At 35.1% G+C, this 21351-nt stretch overlaps 2 protein-coding genes across 2 annotated transcripts; one reads left to right on the forward strand and one right to left on the reverse strand.

Annotated features, from left to right (window-relative positions):
* Window positions 1–6291: 6291 nt before the first annotated feature.
* LOC117320197 (deformed epidermal autoregulatory factor 1 homolog) lies at window positions 6292–8765 on the reverse strand. The gene is given in 3 exon segments (XM_033874856.1): window positions 6292–6536; window positions 8186–8324; window positions 8326–8765. Coding segments are annotated over 3 exon segments (666 nt in total). The 5' UTR covers window positions 8623–8765; the 3' UTR covers window positions 6292–6306.
* Window positions 8766–8996: 231 nt separating this feature from the next.
* LOC117320196 (protein PAT1 homolog 1-like) lies at window positions 8997–21008 on the forward strand (the record flags this gene model as incomplete). The annotated part of the gene is given in 12 exon segments (XM_033874855.1): window positions 8997–9169; window positions 11937–12048; window positions 12335–12474; window positions 13048–13152; window positions 13563–13631; window positions 13779–13907; window positions 15016–15336; window positions 16065–16203; window positions 18993–19170; window positions 19424–19735; window positions 20219–20465; window positions 20879–21008. Coding segments are annotated over 12 exon segments (1930 nt in total), but the record flags the coding sequence as incomplete, so codon positions are not given.
* Between the last annotated feature and the right edge of the window lie 343 nt (window positions 21009–21351).

Raw genomic sequence — 21351 nt, forward strand, 5'->3', positions numbered from 1 at the left:
AAAAAACCCTGTGATTTGTTCTTTTTAATTTACCACCAAGTGGGAAAACCTAGTAGCTTAGGTCTTTTAAAAAATATCACTTTAATCAAATATTGAAAAAAACTTTCTTTTTTTAAATCAATTCAATATATTTTTTAAAGCCCGGGGGGGGAAAAACCCTGGGCCTATTTTTCATCGGGTTTGTGAAAAAATTCAATTTAGCGAAATTGACCTTTTTTGGTCCCTCCTTCAGCCCCCGGGGTTAAACCCAAACATTCTTTTAAAATTTTGAATACCCACCCCTAACCATCTCCCATACAAATGTAGTTTTTTCCCAATTGTAAATTATCCTGAAAAAAATTGGCCTTTGGTAAAAACCCCATAGGGTTTGCTACCCACCAATTGATTTTTTCCAAAACTTATTTCCAGAAACCAATTGCCCCCCTTTTGCCCCTGCCCCCCGGGATAAACCCCCAAACCTTTTTACAATTTTGAATCCCCCCCCAAAAGGATCTACCATCAAGATGAGCATCATTGCTTAGTTTAAAAGAGAAGTTATTTATGTAAATTGACCCAAAATTGACCCCTTTTGAGCCAAAATTGAATTGCTTTTTAAGAAAATTTTTATTTTGGCAAAAAAATTTTTTAAAGGGCATGTCTGCATCTTTTTTTAATAATTTCCCCTGAAACTTCGCACACCCTTTCTAAGACCGGTTCTTTAAATGTAATGGGGGAAAGGGGCAGAGATAAACTAAATTTTGTACCCTTACACTTTTACAGTATCTTTTTGCCAATATCCCCTTCATGTGTGGGGTTTCATTTTTGGGGTCTTTTTTTTCATTTTGGTAAAATTTCTTTTTAAAAGGGGCCAATCTGCGTCTTTTGTTTTTCCTTGATACTTGCACCACCCACCCTTTAAAAAAGGGCCGATTCTTTAAAATGTGCCCAAAATTAAAAATTTTGAAAAAACTTAAATTTTCTTCATCTTTTGAACCCGTGCCCTTTTAAAATGAAGGTCCGGTCAATTAAGTATAACTTTGTAGCCACCTACGTTATCGATGCCCAACTCAGCCTTCATGTGTTTTTAAAATAAAAAAAGAGCAAAACCTTATTCTGCAATTTTTGGATTATTTTTTTTTTTGGGGCGGGGAAAATCTTTATGATTTTTTTTCCAAATGCAATATCTTTCTGCCAATTTTTCTGATGACAATAAAAATGCACATTCGGTTTCGGGGACTATGCTTCATATGAAATGAAAAAAAAAAATCATTAAATTTTTATTTTTGACATTCAAACCCAAACAAGTCTTTGGCATTGCCATTCTCTAAAATATTCTTGAAAACATTTGCCCTAACCAGGCAAACCTTTTTTCCCCCATAAAAATAAACAATTATGCTAAATTTTAAATTTTCCTATATAAACATATAAAAGTATCCCTCCCCCAGGGGAATGCGCACATGGGGGCCATAAATTTTAAATTTTTGGATAAATAGTTTTAAACCCTTTTTCCCCTTCTGCGATATCTTGGTTTTGAAGAAGACCGCGCATACGACAATCAAATTAAATGGGTATTTTATGAGCTAAATTAAAAAGGATTGAAAACTCTGTACAATTGTATCAATTATCGGCTTCACCTAATGATTTTCATCTCCCATTTAAATTTGATTTTTTGACGTTATATTATCTTTAATTTTTACCCCTCAAAAGGGGTTTTGCTACTTTCAAAAATTAAGATTTTTTTTCTGGGTTTACTGCCGGGATGAAATATATCAGACATCATATGGTCAATATAGATTTGATAAATGCCCCGTATCACCCTCATGATCATGATCAATTTTTTTTGTAGGAGTCAATATTTATGGGGGGAAAATTTAAAACTCTTAAAGTCTTTTGAAACACAAAAAAAGAAATACATTATCACTTAACGAAAAATTCCACTTAAGTAAAATAACCAAAATGTCAAAACCCAATATGTGATCAGGGAAAGAAACTCAAAAGCATTTTTTGGAAAATTTACCCCTAAACAGCTATTCCCTTTCCAATTTACATCCCCAGTTTGTTGTTGTATTATAGTTTTAAAGGGGAAACAGGAAAAAAACCCAAAATGTTATACAAAATTCATATAAATAATTTTGAAAAAAAATTTTCATTTTTTTTCACGCTTTCTGGAGCCAATGGAGTTGAGATCTTTTGGGGTTTTGTTCGTGCAGAAAACCTTTTTAATTAATTTCAAAGAAATATAATTTTTTTGAAATTTGGGTATGTTTTGAAAAAGTCTTAATTTTTTGGATTTGATATTCGATTTCCAAATAATCTCATGTATTTTCTTTTCATGCAAAAAAATTTTTATTTTCAAAAAAACTTTAAAAAAGGGTTTGAATCGTGAGCTGAATAATATCAACAATCCTATAAAATAATGAAAAGCTGGTTCAATAAAAATTTGCTTTTCATATTTTTACGAGTGCAGTACCGCGTAAACCTTATCACAAAACCGAGAATTATATTGTCTCTGTGGGGGAAGGTAAAAAACAATCCCACCACGACAGATAGTGCCATTTTCTTTTTTTAAAAAAATAACATCAAAATTCCATCACCCCACCGTCACGTTGGTCACCGATTCATAGTTTAAAAACACGGGCTTCGACTTTTATGGGAAAATCCAAAGGTTCGGTTTGATACCTGATTAAATCTGCATATATATATAGGAGATCTCAAAAAATTCGGACTAAAATCGCAGTAATATTGTGATTTTGTGGTCTGGCCGGGTTTGAACAACTTACGTAAACATTTTGTCCAAAAAAACAAACCTTTATTTCATGGGGCAACAAACAATTTAAACTTGTAAAACACTTGCCTTTTTTTCAGTTATAGATTTAATTTTTGCGACAAAAATCACGCTTTGATCTTTTTGAACCCGTGTCCCCGTGCCTCCCCTTTTTACAGCGGCTCGCTCACGAAAAACGGGAAAACGTGATCGCAAATATCGGACCAAATCTCATAAAATCTCGTGACAAACTACCAGTTTTAAAAAAAAAATTTGTTACCAAAACCTGGGGGTATTATGAAAATCGGGGAATTGTTTCGCTGGGTTTTTATCCGTCCCCTTTTTTCCTGTATTAAACAGTGTCCTCTTAAGGGAACGTCAAATCCCCGCATTTTTCCCTTCAAAAAAGTATTTTCGATATAAATTTCAAAAATCGTGCGGTGTAATATTTTTTCAAGACATTATCTTATTGTTTTTTCAAAAAATTCCTGAAAATTTTCCCAAAATTATAAACATAGTTAATACATTTTTGGCCTCATTTTAAAGCGGACTACAATACGTGCTCTACTTGACTAATTTATAAAAGAATCATTACCCCTGTTTAAAAATTACCCCCAAAGGGCTCAAATTCCGGCTTCCGCCCAAGAGAAATTTTTACTGAATTCCTTTTTTTATGAATACACTTTTTTTTTTTCTTATATTTTCATAAAGTATAAAGTTCAAATACTCAAAAATAACCGAAAAAAACACAAATGCTGTGAAGGAATATACGAAAAAGAAAATGGAATTGTACTCACAACTCGGAGGTTGTAATTGGCAGGCTAAAAGCCTCCTAAAAAACAACATTTTTTTTTGTCTCCTATAATCAGGGGCATTGTAATGCAAGGGGTCTTAAATTGTCCTGTAAAAAAGGAGGGATAATGGCCCGAAAAAAATTCCCCCACCAAAAAAGCCTTTTTTTTGCAGCGCCCTGCCCTTTTCAAATCCTACGGAACCTAATTTAAAAAAGAAATGATCAAAAAGCCCAAAGACCTGTTCATATTTTTAAAAAAATTTTCTATAAGGATAAAAAAAAATCTTTTAAAAGGGACTAAAAAATAAGTGGGCTCTATGCAAACCTATTCATTTTCCCCCAAAGAGAAGGATTTTTCCAGTGAAGGGTCCAGGAAATGCTGACCTGACTAATACACTTTGGGGGTTGGGTGTTTTAAAAAATTAAAGTCTCCTTCACAACTTTAGGGGGCCACAAAAAACATCAGGATGGGAAAGGGGTTTAAAAGTCTTGATGTTTTTTGCCTTATTCTGTTTCAAAAACGGAAAAATTTGGTAAATTGATTTTTTTTAAAATTTATTTTTTGGGATATTTTTTTGGGGGGGGTTTTCCAATGGTCTTTCATCGCACAGGAAAATTGATTTCCAAGGTATAGAATTGGGTAAAGTACTGGTGACAGGGGGCCGGCATTTGGTGGGAATTTATCCTTGGCTTTTTTTGGTATAAATTAAATGGGACAGGAAATTTTTTTTATCGGTTGGGGGAACATCACGTCCTGTCCTTTTTTCTTCTCTTTTATGGGACAAAAAATCGATGGGGGCCCGTCTGTTTCCGACAAAAAAAAAGTTCTTTAAGAACTCTAACCCTTTTAACTTTCTAAGGGAGATAACTTTCAAACCTGCCCCAGTTTTAAAAAAATTTTTTGTCTACTTACATAGTATGTGAAAAAAAAGAATCTGAAACAAAGGGGTATAAATCCCCATGTATGGTGCATTCTACAAGGAAGTTTTAAAATATTACTAATTTTAAATATTTTTTTTAAATTTACTAAACTTGCTGAAACAAACCTGAATGACCATGCTATTTTATAGGACATTCACCCAAAACAAAATTAAAAACAAAACAAAAACTTGCTGAAAAAAAAAATTCATACTGATATTTACAACCTTACTCCCCAGTTTTCCCTTTAGCATAAGTGTATCTATCTATCCCTTTTAAAAAACATCAAAAAAATCAGGTCAACAAGGCCCCTGAAAAATATCTCCCCTTTAATAAGCATTAATCAAAAAAAACAATTTTTTTTTTTTTTTTTAGGAAAAGGGGATAAACCTAAACCTCCGGTTATTTTTTAACAAATTAAATAAGGATTGACGAACCGTTCAAATTTTTCCCAAAATTTTGCTTCAAAAATCCGAGTTCGAAAATTCGGAAAAATATCGCGAAAATCTCGGCCCCAGTAAAATCTTAGACCCCAAAACATCCTCGTAAAACGATACGTAACAACGGGGGCCTACAAGGCACATTATAGTAGTAAAATGATAGTTTTTCATTTAATTCATAATTGATCGTTAACGTTCTTCATTTCGCGATAATTATGATGGTTTTTGCGCGAAACCGCTCGCGGATCGGCTACAGTAGGCCCCAAAACAGTACAGTACACGTTGTCATTTGTGACACAAAGTTAAACATTGTACAGTATAATATTTGCATGATTATATTTTTATCTGAATGAGAAACTATCACTTTATTATTGTAATAAATGGTCTCTTAAATACATCAAAAGCAGTCTTCATAACCTGTTGCGTTTACGAAACCACTACTGTAAAATAGGCGATCTGGTTTATAAAATTAGGTCAGACATCAACACATGTCTGCTTTTAAATATGCCGTCGTATATCTACAAAACATAGTTGATACCTGCAAAATTATCCATCACTAATTGGGACACCTGTGGATTGTTTTGACTGGATATGAATGCTCTTCACGTCTCTCGGCACGATCGGGCGGCCGATCCTTTCAACTTTACCGCAAGCGACACCTCGTGTGGCCTGCTTACCTAGCGTGACGTCGCGGGTTTTTTCAGGTAATACCTTGATTGACAATACTTAAGAGATGTCAGTCACAATTAAATAATCATAATGCTGAGTTCTAATGATCACGCATACAATCTTATAACCTGAACGTGCTTGTTGATCAAATTTAAATCTTGGCATTTTTTCGGGGCCGGGTCGTCGCGAGCTTTCAATGGAGTTGCCGGAAAAAATGTTACTTTACGTTCCTCATTTGACAAGTTCGAACTATCCGAAATGGTGTCAGTTATAAACAGCCAGTGTTCGAACTATTACTAGCTAAAAAATTACTGTTTTTCTAGAAAAAAATGTGTGTTCGAACTATTCGCGTGTTCGAATTAATCGGAGGTTTACCTTATGTAATAATAACATTTTTTTTTTTTTTTTTTTTTAGAAAGTTTGACATTCTCTTACTTTTGGCCTTTAAATATAAGTTTTGACATATTACTGTAGAATATTTACCATTCTAATTTTTGTAACAGCAACCCTGACCATATATCTTTGTATCAAAACCCATATATTGCAAGGAATTTAGATCTGCTCATCAAGTGTATCACGATCACCATGTTTTCTGAAAAAAACATTTGGCCTGCAGTGCTGATCAGACTGACAGACGAACATTGATATTAATACACATATAGGCCTATAGGGTACAAAAATTTCACTACAAGGCACTTTTCTTATTCCAACTGGCATAGATAGGTAAGTAATTTTAGTATTATCTAACAGTAACAGTAACTAACCACAGATTCATCATCACAACAAGCTGCACATGTACAAGAGGTGGCATGGGGCTGGAGGATACCATCTTCAATCAGACACTGCAACGTTCTGCCTCCGTAGCGGATACTTCGCTTCCAATCCTTGCTGCTTGCACGTCCACTCTTAGCCTCAAATTCGTTAGGAGTGAACCATTCGTCATCAAATGCTCTGATACAACGCCCTCTTCCTCCTATTGAAGACGACAGGAAAATAGAGGAATCAAATACTGAAAATACAATCTACATTTTAGGAAGAGTCATGCACTGTTGGTGTAAATCTTATCTAAATCAATTGGTTCTGTTTATCCTTAGCCTGATCAATTATATACCACTCTACAGAAATTGAAATTAGTTATACTCTACCCACTGTATATGTGCAACATTTGAAACATTACTGAACATTCGTCATAATATTAAAAACAATAAATTGAAATTTGCATAATCTACAGGGTGTGTATAGATGTCCATACTACAATGCAGGTTTGTATGAAATAATAACATGGATACTTTTTGAGAAACTGATCATGAGCTTAATTAACATAACTTTATTTAAAGTTCAGATTCCTGAATCCCTAATTAACAGGCACTGGGGCCCGCATGGACCATAATTATAAATTCTGGATGGAATTCTGAAAGGTGTATTTACTATTAAGATGTCCGATATGCGATTTAACTCTATACCACTGGGATTTTCCTACAACAGAATCTGGGTCTGTTAGAAGAACTAATTCCCAAAAATCTTGTGAAAATTTCCGATTTGCCACTGAAAACTCTCAAAGTAAAAGGTTAATTTTTCTAGATTGAATAATATGCTTGATGTGAACCTCAGGCAATTTTGAATAAATAACAAATGTAAATATACTAAATGAAAAAAAAAAAGAAAAGAATAAAGGTTATATATATTAAGAATAACATGAATTTGTTTGAATTTCACTTTCCTCAGTTTACCCAATTTTTGTCGCATAAAAAAATCCCAATTCAATAATGGACCCCGTTTGAAAAATTGTAGGAAAATTCCTGTAGTTTGGTTATAAAGTTGGACTTTATATATTACTTTATAAGCAATGAATCTAAGCACAAAATTTTACATTGTGCCATCAAAGTAACACCATTTGAGTCTAGCTGTCTGGCTAGTTTTTATAAAAATAATGTCAGACAGAATAAAATTCACCATTACAAACCAAACATACACCTATAAGAAATTTTCGAAATATACCAACCAAAAAAACTCTATCAAGTCAATAATAGAAATTAAGGACAGCATTAACAACATTTAAGTTTATTTTATTTGAAATATATTGACGCAAAAATCAGCAGTTGGACAAGAACAAGAATAACCCTGTTTGGTCAAAAGAAAGAAATCAGGGTAACTGCTGTGTCTTTAACAACATATATATTTGTGCAAAGTTTGAAAAATATCACTGATAAGTCACTGTACATATATATGCCACAGAATACCTTTGTTTCATGAAAAGGGGCATAACTCCATAATTTGTCCTAATTTACTTTGAGAAAATGCGAAAGGGCACAAACATTTATTATGTATATGTACACGATATACATAAAATATACAAATTTTGAGATTTTGTATCGGCTTCAGTAATTTACATGTTGCAAAATGGCATTTTACCTTATTTTTTCTTTCCAGGGGAGGGAGGTAAAGAAGTAGATAGAGACACTAGTAAATTGTCAAGTTTTATGTTTCCATCATATTAAGAAAATATAAAATTTGTAAACCTGATATATGATGGTTACATACCAAATGCAGACGGATATAAAAACTTACAAAAAAAATATTCCAAAAAAAAAAATGCGTCGTCTGCTAATTTGCTGTTCATACCTGAACCAAATTTAGCTTTGTGCAGCTCTCCATTCGTGTGTTTACAACGCACTGGTAAAATTGTCATGTGTACAGAATCGTCCCATTGGTATTTCAATCCCTTCTCTCGGCTTAGTGGTGTAGCAGGGGTGGGAGGGGGGTATAGGGGTGGTAGGTGTCTTCAGACCACTAGAATCAACTGTCAGAGTTTGGTCATGAATGACAATGTGTGTCGTTTTAAGGCCGTTTGCTTCTTGAAAATGTTCTGCAGCTGTCAGAAGACCCTGCGACGTTGCAACAAATACATGTTCAGCACTTATTGTGCTGTGGCCGTCGTTTTCTGTATCTACAGCCTGAACTACAGAGTTTGAAGCATCGCCGCTTCCATCGTGCTGCTCATCCGCGAAAGCCGAATCGTCACCATTCGGTAGATCTTCGGCAATGTCGACTTCAGACATGTCGGAAACGCCGCGGAGACAGATTATCGCAAATTACCCATTTTATCACAATCCGGCTATATTTAAACTCCTCATGCTTGTAAAGTCTTACACATGGAACTCAAAATCGTTTCCGATTGTCATATTCTGTCTGTTATTTTCCTAAAAACCAATTTTCTTCATCTTCTGTCGGAGATTTCCGTTGTTTGACGAAAGATGGCGGAAAATATTGCGTTCTCTAGTAAAGACCAATCAGCCAATCAGAAGCTGGTACATATTTAGAATGGTTTTGGACGGAAATCGTTCTTTGCTCCGAACATTTTATAATCTCTAACCAGAAAATAAACTCTTATTTAGAATAATTAAAAACATGAAATAAGCATAACTGAACCATTTAACAATTATACATTTATAACTAAGTATCTTATATGTATGATTAAGAATGAGAATTTAAATTCATCTCGTCTATTGTCGATGAACTGGTTAGAGGTTATTGTGGGAACTCAAAAGTGAAAATGGCATGAGAATGGACGATTCCTACCAGCAGCGGTTAAAAACTGATTTCTCCGTATGTAATTGGATTATTCTATCTATTATCAACCTGTCATGCCTTTTTATTGCATAGTTTATAAAACTTACCTACTTTAAGGCTTATATATTTATCTCCTCTGACAAATTACATATTTTTGTGCAATGCTATGTAACTAACTCTATTCAGAAGAGTCTCAAAAAATATATTGAACAGTCATATATATCAATGTTAAATTAAACACATCATATTCTTATTTCGGCTTGAATTAAAAAAAAAAATATGAAACCAGAACAGTACAAATGTCCACTGTAAATGATAATTATGAGGATAGTGTAATTTTTGAAGAAATCGTTGAACAACTTTGTGAACATGGTAAAGTTATATAAAGGTTATAAAAAGTGGACTTCTTAATTCTATGGAAACTGGCTCCATTATCACTTGGAATATACCAGGGGTACTTGAATCTTATTTTTTCAAATGATAAGAGAACATAGTCAAGAGTTGAGGATATTTTCCAGGTAACTTTACCTTTTATTTAAGCGTACAACTGTAAAGGAACAAAAACAATGTGTTGAATATACAGTCTCTGTCACTCACTTGATGGAAGATGCTTCTTCGGCCAAGTTAAAAGAACTAGATGATCACTAAGGAGAGTTCCTAGTTCTTTTCCTGTTGTAGTACTCAACAAGAATGAGTTATTCTCTTTTCTTTCACATAAGTGCCCAACAAAATTCAATGAGTGATGGATGTACATGTGCTATTGAGATTCTCGGTATAAATTTGGGTTTGGAAATTGCAAGAAAAAACAAACAGTTAATGTTTTGTTAAAGGAATGCCATTGGTGTGCTTTTTTCTATTTGTTAAATACAGCCTTTGTCATTCAGCTGACAAGCATGCTTATTTTGACTGAGTTGGTAGATTCTCAATTGAGAATTCAGATTCGACATCATAAGAAAAAACATTTGTATAAAAGGAATGAATTGGCCTGTCATTCAGCTGATGATACATGTTTATTTTGGCTCCGTTGGTAGAACTGTGTATTACCATTTCAGAGAACCACTTTCGATTCCTGTTGAGATCTGTTTTCTCCATTTCTTTCACACAACTTTTGATAAATCTTTGCATAGTAGCATTCAGTTTAGTCTGAAGCGTTCTGACTATCCGTGAAATTCCCCCTTATGATATTAGAACTTGCTGTGAACAGGTGTAGGTAGTTTGTAATTGTCTAAATTGGATTCCTGCAAATTACAATAGCAGGGATCAATCCAGATTTTAGGGGAAACTACCTTTTTGGACAAAAGGGGAACATCAGTTCTAAAAACGGGAAAATTTGAAATTAAAGACAAATTTTCCAAGTGCAAACAGAAAATGGTTAATTAGGAAAGCACATCTGGAGAATTTTGAAATATTGTTGCCATAAAAATGAGGGAAAATACAATATTTCAGTGAATTAACATGAAGTCTGAAGGGAAAAAACTTAATTAAATCCTGAAGGAAAATTACCCATAAATGGTAGTGAAAAATGCTCAAGACTGACTCCTTAGTAGCTATAGTAATTGTTTTAACTCCTGTGTTATCTACTGCATTTCCCTAAAAAAATCAATCTGATTAAAATGCAGGTCATCATTGCACACTATGGTAGAAGTCATGTACAACAGGAATTTTTAGTCAAATTAATCACAAAATGTGTCTTTTATGTAGCATACCGGTATTAAAAAAAAAATAGATTAAAAAAAAGAATATATATATATGTCGGTTAATCGCAGTGTGTCTAAAATTGCAGGAAAAGTAAGGTAGCTATATATATATGGTGTTAAAACTGATCTGTTTGTTTTTGCTGTTTATTATTGTTAAACGTGAATTATCTCCTTTTGGTTGTTTCCTTTGGAGTTCTCTTATTCAGATTCAGATTCTTTATTTTCTTTGTGTTTTTCAACACATCAGAGACTGAGAGACATTACAAAACAATACAATGTAATATAGTATGACAAAATACACAATTACAAAAGTACACGTCCATTACGCTTAATATACACATACCATATATGTATACGTACACTTTAGTATTACTATATATTTTTAAAATGAACATAACGTCATTATGGCAGTACACAGTAGTTCACGTACGTTATAATAGACTAACATAGTAAATTAAACAATTAGATGGCGGTATTAAGTTGTTTTTTTGCTAAATAAATTATACAACATAAGTTATTGATCTTCTAGAATAGTGTTACATTCTGGATATCACATCTCTTCTCTTGCTTTACTTCATTATATATACAATTTATCCTTAAACTCTGCATTCTTTGTTTAAAAGATGCATAGTTATAGGCATGAATGATCAATGTTGCAACAGACGCAGCCATGTAAGTTTGGCTGATATTCATGATGCTCATGCCCAGATATGGATTTAACGAAGACCAACCATAACGGATGCTGAGGAGAAAAAGTTGAAAATTTGATTGGTTTGGCTTGAAAGGTCATCTGAATGTGACCCCTTATAATTACTGGCCGCTGTAGACACTCCTGACACCCAGGGTATTGTAGTTGTTGATAATGGAGGCTAGCAAGAGAAGAGATGCGATATCAAGAACATAACTCAGGAACATTTAGACAAAAAAAGGACAGAAATTACTGTTGGTGTTCGTCACTTTCAGAAGATAAATTTATACTAAAAAGGCAGTCCTCATGATAAATAAACATTAGAGACTGGAGAATGGTGACATAATTTGATGAAAACCCAGTGTCTGTTAATATAATTTCAAATTGTCAATGTTAATTTTTATTTTGTATTTTCCAGGCTCTTGGAGTGGGAAAATCAGCAGCATTTGGCAATGACTTGATGCATGCAACAGAAGATGAGGATGATTTTGATTTGATGAATGATGAAACTTTCGGTGGAGATATTGAGGGTAATGTATAAGAATATTAATGAAAACTATACACCCTGGAGTTATCTCCCCTACTTGAAACTCCAAAATTAATCAATGAGAAAATTTTTCATTTTTAACTCGCCCCAAAAATATATAAACTTTAAAGTTTTCTTATTTACTAAAAGCTGTGCTGTTATTTTATTTTGAGAACAATGTCTATGTCTTGCAATGATATGCATGCATACATATGTTTTTGTATCTACTGCTATCGTATTCCATCTATCACAAAATGAATTTAAAGAGAAATTTGCTCATGTCCTTTTAGATGTTGGATTTGACTGGGAGGAGCAAACAGAGAAATTTGCTGGGGAGTTGGAAGGCACCATCCAATCCCATTCCAACCTTCCGAACAAAACCAGGGACTCGGGATATGATACAGTCGAGAAAAGCTATCAGACCCGCGAGGTAAGCTCAGCTGTAGTTCAACATGTTTATGAACTAAAACTATTGTTCTGATTTATGGAATATGAAATGTTATAAGTAGTGACTGGAATTCATAATTGGAAACTCGAAATTGGTCAATTATGGATTATAATCCGTTTTCTAAATTAAGCACAGAATTGTCCTTTTGTAGAAAATTTATATACATCTAACATTTAACATCGAATTACATTGCATACATTTATTTAATGTCTTAGCCTTTGTTATCAATATTTTCAATACTGAACACAAATAAAGCATTCAACGATTAAAATACAAGATCAACTATTTCTTTGTTCAGTAACATTTAAAAAATACGCAAAGCCGAAGATTTAGGAGCACTTTCAGAAATTTTTGATTAATTGCCTTTTAAAAATTGTCATCATTTTTTTTTCTATTTTTTTTTTATCATCAGCCCACCACTATTAACAAGAGTGTCAGATTGTAATTTCAATAACTTAAATTCAGACAAATCTTTTCCTTAATCTGATTTTAGTTCCTGTAATTACTAAAACCTATATATTACCTTTTTGTATGTAAAACATGAAATATTTTCAGGAATACCTGGAGCACAACCTAAGTCAACTTGTTGTGGACGATGAAGATGACATTGATGACCCGGCAATCCTCAATGCCAGCAAGAGTCAACCCATACCACACAAGGTAAACTCACTCTACTCCAGACTGAAAAAGGGCCAATATCCAGGCCTTTTCTGGGGACTTTCTGGGGCCAATAATGGGTTCAGTTCACAATGGAACTTATTTAATAATCAAGCAAAATTCCCAAAATTTGCAGTTTACTTCTGAACATTTTCTTCCCGAATTCACCAATTCTCTGCCAAGAATGTATAAGCCCAATACAAATGAGTAAAAAACACCTCAGATGTCACTAACCCTATGTGCATTGATCTCTTCTCATAATCTTGACATTGAACTTGACAAGGCTCTCATGGTCAAAAGATGAGTAGGAAGTTCTAAATTCTTGTTGGTTAGAGGTCTTTCGATTTCTAGCCATCTTCTGTATGAACCCGTTTTGGCCGGAACCTTCTAAAAATGTACATTTCATTTTTCAGAAACATCAGAACTTGGATGAGATCTTTGGTCCAGCTTCCCCTCCGGGATATCTAGATACAGAACATTTGGTAAAGTATATGTTACCACTATTCGTGCCACAAGTGCATTGCATCGTTTGCTTAATTTAGTGATATAGTTAAATAGTTTTTGAAGTGGCAAATTTTGATGACCAAAACCCTGTCCTCCACACTAAAACAATGTGTCTTCTACAATAGGTTTCGCCGTCTAGTAAAAACATTTGGGGCTCGCCTGTGAAGGATACGAACATGCCATCGACCATCAATAACTTGCAGTCTCTATTCGACTTCGCAGCCAAGGCTGCGACCCACGGCACTCCCAGACAGGTAAGTGAGATGGATGTCTGTGGTCGTGTACGTATATATATGTACAGATAATCACAATAAATAACCGTAGCCCCTGTGTAACACCTCACAGCCAATAATCCGCACAAAAACTGCAGATGGTGATAATCTGAACGTACACTACCACTAACATCTGGAAAGTATTGGAATACTTGTGAAATATACATAAGATTTTAGCTTAAAACAAATATTTAACCACACAACCATTGTCTCATGGTTGTAGTATACAGGTGTGATCCAGCAACTTATATTAGTCCAATCCCCATTGATCTGTCAAATAACACAAATCACTATATCATCAGCCACATATTGTAATTAATGGGACAGTTCTATGTTTGGATTAGGTTGAAGATTATCAGAAGTAGCAGTGAAATACTTCATTCAGCTTCATCAAAAGTTGAAAAAAGGGATTCTTAATTTATAAAGTGAGGATTATGGTTCTAATCTTAAATAAGGCTGTTGAGTTTCACCTTCAGTTAAAGCCGCGGTCACCGAGTGGTTAAGGTGTTCCGACACTTTATCACTAGCCGTCCACCTCTGGGTTGCGAGTTGGAAACCTACGTGGGGCAGTTGCCAGGTACTGAACGTAGGTCGGTGGTTTTTCTCCAGGTACTCCGGCTTTCCTCCACCTCCAAAACCTGGCATGTCCTTAAATGACCCTGGCTGTTAATAGGACGTTAAACAAAAACAAACCAAACCTTCAGTTAAATGATATATTATACTGTGGTATCTTTTCTTACCTCGACCAGATAAATGATGCTGGTTGCTGGTACCTGAATATTTTCTATACACATGCCTGCAGCTACACCATGCACACTTACCAAAATAGTACAGAGAATTACAACACGTATATTTCCAATGCCTTGATTTCAATTTCGGGTTTTATTTAGAACATATTATTAGGCAGAATTTGAGATAATACAGTATATGATTAATTCTTATTCAAGATGGGTGCTTTGTTCCATCGCACTAGGTGACGAGGAGGTCGTTTTGAAAGTTTTTGCGAGGTCCTGGTCTGATATTCTATAATGAGCATATGGGGTGTAACGTTTGTTTGAAATAAACATGAAAGTATATTTCCTCACATCAGGAATCGCCTGTAATGTCAACACCTGACCGACAGCCGATACCAGTAACACAGAGGATGTCAGGAGGGCGCAGTGCTACCCTGGAGGAGATCGAACACCAGATGATGTCGCAGTCACGCTCGGTAAAGAAGCCGATGACGGCAGAGGAGCTGGAGCGGGAAATGCGTGGAGAGGCCATGGACCAGCAGGTGCCCCAGATGCCCATTCACCACCCTCGAAGCCCCTATTCCGTACCCCATAACATGCCTCCCCCATTACCGGGCTCTCCTGCCTACGTAGGGTCTCCAGCTGGCCAGGGACCTCCAAGGTTCCATCAGGCACAGGTAAGGAGGTTTTCCATTTATGTAAGCAATATATATCTCGTTCATTTCATGATAAATTATTATTTTACCCCTGCAATGAAGCTAGGAGGGATGAGGTATACTGGAAATAGGTTGTCTGTCTATCTGGATACAGGATCCTGTCCATACAACAACAGCTAAGTTTGTGAAAATTGCTGTCTTAAAGCTTTAAGGGAGAGGTATTAGTTGGTAACCCTAGGCCTGGCCACCAAACAGGAAAAAGTTGATCAGTCGTGAATCATTTTAGGGATTTTCCTACAATGCAAACAGGGTCTGTTAAAAGGACCCATTCCCCTTTAAAAAATTCCCAATTTTGAAGTCACTTTTAAATGATTAAGTTTTGTCTACAAAGACCTATACTAAGGTATTTTGAAAAATAAAAAACAGCTATAGATAACAAAATGAAATCAAAAATAATATAAAGGCAATATTTATCAAAGAATAACTGAAATTTATATGAAATTCACTATTTTCTTGTTTTTTCCCAATGTCACATTTTGTCGTGTAGAAATTCCCAATTCAATGGACCCTGGACCCAGTTGAAAAATTGTATGAAAATCCCTGCATGTTATAGCATGCCCTTCACAACAAGAATAAATGTTTAGCAAACCTAATATATATACACATTCACATTCATTAATGAATTTCCAAATAAAACTTATTTTGGATATTAATTTAATGATACTGAAAATGTTTCTGCTTCCTTGAAGAGGGTGCCGCCAGGATTCAGCCCGATACAAGCACAGCATTTGTTGGAAGGTAGGCGGTCTCCAATGATGGGTGCCACACCTCCAGCAATAGGGTCACCTGGGGTCATGGGTCAACATCGAGGGTCACCTCAAATAGGAGGTAGGATGAGTTAATTTTCTCTATATGTGAAACTTTTTGTTTTGCTTTTCACAGTTTCTGAGATTGTGCCTGCCAATTATAGTGTAGGAGTGAAGGGGCTATAGGTTTGCTGGGTCTATTAACCATCTGTGGAAAAAAACTCTTGTATAGACAACTTATACTTCAGCATTCTTGTTTTAATTTAAACCTCTGAGGAGTTGTCATAGAAAAGCAACAGCCTTGCAACATGCAAAAGTAAAATTCTTAGTCTTTCATAAAATGGTTAAAAAAAAATATTGTCAAAGCCAAGGGTCATGCTATGAAAGCATATACATCTGTATTTAAACTATCTAAATTTTCATTAAAAATTTCCCTCAAGGATAATTTGTACGGGTAATAAGACCGTAGTGAAATTTTGTAAAAGATGGCAATCTCAGAATCTGGGAACCCAATAACATTTAATATATATTTCTGCTGGTTTGTGTGCAGTGTGATCTCTTGTGTAGTCTTCTATAGCATATCCTTGTGTCCACTACAGATCTTATTCACTGTGTGTTTTAACCAAAAGTGGAATCAAGTCTGCCTGAAATCTTTTTACTGTAAATCACTTAGATTTTGTAAATACATGATGTTGCGTGCGCAGATCTAGAAATGACTTTATATTCGCGAATGAAGAGTCATTGACTGCAAGACTCATAAATCGGCAACTGATGGGTTGGCTGTCATACAAAGGTGTTATTCGTAGAAATATTTACGAAGCATTTTAATTAACGGTTGATTCTCCTTGCATGTTAATACGATTAATCTCACGCGAAATATAAGTGATTTACAGTAATATCGTTAAACAAAATATTTCAACCTTTCTGTGAATTCTTATAGCTATATAGGTAGATGTTTTAGTCCAATGGCCTTGCTGTGTTCAACAGTTTACTGCCTGAATCTGGTGTGAACATCTCCCTTAAAACAATAATAGATCTAGTTTCATCATAGTTCATGGCTAGTGGTGTGCTGGGATGAAAAAAAATAAGAATTGAAATCTTTTCAGAGTCATGATGTTCAGTCAGAACTTAGAAGCATATAGAAAATGGGTTTATGATCATATTTCATCAAATGATTGCTGAGCTTCCAAGAAATCAAAAGTCCCAGTCATGATGTTTAGCTGATAGTCGTGGTTTTCTTACCGTTATTTTACCAGGGACTCTAGATCTACTTTTCCATTGGGAAAATACAGTGGTATTTTATGAAAATTTGGAAAATGTTATCAACAGAAATATTTCTAATGTTTAATGTAGCTTTAATGAAAAGAAACTTGTTGGATAATTACATCTGTTTGTGATGTACAGGGACACTTTAACAATTTCTGATTGGGAAAATATGAACATGAAATTGGGGAAAATACAACAAAATTTCACTAAAAGAAGGGACCTATATGCAGCCCCAAATGTACCCCTAAAAATAATGGATAGCATTATTTACTGGAATGAAGTGTAAACAGTATGCTTTGACCCAATTTTTAAACCAAAGTCACAGGGGACACATATTTTTTCAAAATTATCATTAAACTTGTTTCGTTTCTCAGTATGATCTTGACATGACACCTAGCCGTGTAAGAACTCTCAAACTGCTGTACCTCAGAAAGGACACGTTAACAATTCTCAGATGGGGCTCATTTCTGATGTCTCTGGCCTACTATGGTGACAATTTTACGACCTTGACAGTCTCCCCAGATCACCTGTCAGGTCTGGTATCTCTAAGGTGACAATTTGTATGCTAATTGCTGGACATGGATTCCACATAGGACATTTAGAAGTTTTAGAATCTACTGTGGATTTTTTTCAGGAGTTTCAGGTATTTCTCCCATAACAAGGTTGACCCCATCACCTCCCCCGGGGGCAGGGATACCCAACCTTTTTCAATCACCAATTCCAACGCGAATGATGTCCCCATATGCACGAGGTGCCGTTATGGGCCCTATGGGTATGTATTAGTGAAAGGCCTGCTGAACACATCCAGAATTTGACAAATTGTCATGGTATCTTTTTTATATGGCTTGGCAATAATGTATCCATTGTCAGTTGTTGAAATTATTTTCTGGCATGAAGGAGGCAATGAAGAAAAAAAGATATTATAAAAATGAGGCTTTAAATTATCTTTATTTATAGGTAGTGTAGATTTGTTCAGACTAAGAACCATATTATACAATAGCTAAAAGTTATAAATTATAACGCCATAAGATTTCATTTGGAAAATCTTTTGGGGTTTTGGTTAAATAGAGAGTAGAATATTTTAGGTGGCTGATGTTCAAAATCAAAATTTGATGGGCAAAATTGTGTGACAATTTAGAAAGCATTAATATGTAATGCTGAAGTTATATTATAATTAAGCGTAGTATTTCCAACATTTTTGCATGATCTCCTCTTTTCTTCTTTGTAGCACCTCTTTGTAGTGTGTGTATATATACAGTGTATCTATATAGTGTAGATGATTATTTAGTCTCTTAACTAATGAAATGTACAGTACTGTGTAAAAGCTGTCATCAACTGAAAATTATGGAAGTGTTAATATATTGGTATTCATTTTTATAACAATATATTTCAAGTACTGAAGATGAGAAACTTTCAAAAAATAAAATGCAATAAGTTAAAAACATCTTAGGAAAAATATTTCAAAGTTGAGGCCTCTAATATTTAATATCAGATTTGAAATTAGAAATATTATCAAAGTTCTTCAAAATCTGTTTCAATTTTGTCCCGTACATCCCCCAGTCACAGAAGCTCTGTATTGTTGTTTGAAATGTTATCATTTTACAGGAAACAGACTGCCTTCTCAACCAATTGGTATCCCACGACAACAGCTGCAGCAGCGTCCACCAGCCAATCAGAGTCCTTATAACAACAGCCCTGGTGGCCACTTCCCTCCAGGATCTTCACCTGGAGGACCGTATCACAGTCCAGGGCCTAACCACAGTCCTGCTGGTCCAGGCCCAAGGTAAAGCAGCATCTGAAGCATAGCAAGATGTATTGTAATTCAGAAACAGGGTTTCCAGTATGATATACAGCTATCTTAACTATAAAATGCACCAACCTTGGTGTTTTCTTCTGAAGTCTCAATGTGTTGATTAAACAGTATAATGGTATATTAAAGACATAATACTTCTATCAATTTCAACGTTTCATCTAGAGCTACCTTTACTTCAGTAAATGTTGTTCCTGATTAAAAAACAAACACGTCTTGTTTTCAGGGGACCCTACCCTACACATCCTCCAGGGGAGAGAGGACCGCACCCACAGGGTGATCGGTACACCCCACATGGTGATCGCTACACTCCACATGGTGATCGCTACACGCCCCAGGGTGATCGCTACACGCCCCAGGGTGATCGCTACACGCCCCAGGGTGATCGTTACAACCACCAGGGTGATCGGTACACCCCGCAGGGAGATAGGGGTCGGGACAGAGGCTACACCCCGAGAGGCGATAGGTACACCCCACAAGGAGAGCGGTACCACCGGGGGAGAGGGATTCATCGTGGATACCTTAACAACAATAACAGGTATCTGTCATTCTCACTAACCCGTGATCACCACAGGGCATCCTGGGTACTTCCTTGTTTCACAGAGTTATATCCTTACTATACATTTTGATAAAGAACTTTTTCTATACTTCTAACTTCTTTATATGACATATTATGGTCAAATCCATCCATCAGTCTGTTAGATCAGATTAGATTAGGTGGATCATAAGTTTTCGAGTGTTTATATTTTGTATGGAGGTTCTTTTTGGGTCTGCCATTGACGTTATTGTGTAAATATAATGAAAACCAAAATTTTGTTTGTGTATAATGCTCGTAAATTTGGAAAAAAAGTGTAGAAATTGTCTCTCCTTGAAATTATGTAATGGTTATTTATTCCTGTAAAATATCCATGGGAGAACATTTCACCTGTGTTTTTTTTTTTACCTGACTTGAGGTACATGTAGTATGATACCACATGGTTAAAAAGTCTAGTTACAAGATCTTCATCTCCGTTCTCTTTAGAAATTATCGGGAAAACAGGTATGACCATGACTACGACAACCGAGACAGAAACAACTACGAACAACGTAACAATTACGACCATCATAACAACCATCGACGTTACTACTCCTACCAGAACGACCAGGAGAACCGACCATCCGATGAGTACGCTGGTCTGATGACGAAGAAGGAGAAAGACTGGATTATAAAAATTCAACTGATGCAACTACAGACCGATAATCCTTATCTTGATGACTTCTACTACACAGTATGTTTGACCGGCAACCTTTTCTAGAGGATTTCAGTAAATTTGGAGTTATGCATAGCTCGTATTTCCATTACACCTTTTTTTACTACTGATCTTGCTCAGTGTTGAAAACTTCTCTGAATTCTGAAAGAAATAATGTCAATTAATATACCAGGTAGTGTCATTTTGACTTTTTCACTTTTATCCCAATTTGTCTAAATTCGTAAAGAAAAGAAATTTTTAGTTGAAGTCTGATATTAATTAGGGGAAAAAATCTGTACAATTTACAATTTTGATAAAAAGTACTTCTTTGATTTTTTCACTTTCCCAATTTGTCTATTAAACTTTCCAAAGAAATGAAATTTTTACTTTGAGGTTAAATATCAGTTGTGAAAAAAAAATATGTATAATTGACTAATTCCTCTTCAATATAGACTTACATGTTGAAGAAGAAGATGTTAGAGCGTCAGAAGATGACACAGAATGGCATTAGCAACAAAGAAGACGATCCAAAACTCATCATCCCCTCCCTCGGCAAGTTGGAGACTCGTGCCTACAAACCAGGTAAGAGTTGTCTGCCCTTTGACTGTTCTACAAGATATTCTCATTGTGGGTAGACCCTAGCAGTTCATAAATTTATACATTTCATTGTTTGGAATTGCATCTTTGTTAAATTTTATTAAATTAAGAAGCATAAAGAGCGAGATTTCCAGAGACTATTACCAGAGGCCAACTCGATTTGCACTCTACTTGGAAGAGAAGCCTTCTCAGAAGACCGTATTCCGTTATATGTAAATCGAGTAAACCGGGAGAATATAACCCAAAATAAACTAGTTTTTGACACAAACGTAAGTTTGAGTCTATGTCAGCGCTTTTGAGGTGTAGCTGACAAACCATGCTTGAGTAA

Source organism: Pecten maximus, unplaced genomic scaffold, assembly GCF_902652985.1.
Source record: "Pecten maximus unplaced genomic scaffold, xPecMax1.1, whole genome shotgun sequence".
Taxonomy (NCBI): Eukaryota; Metazoa; Mollusca; class Bivalvia; order Pectinida; family Pectinidae; genus Pecten; species Pecten maximus.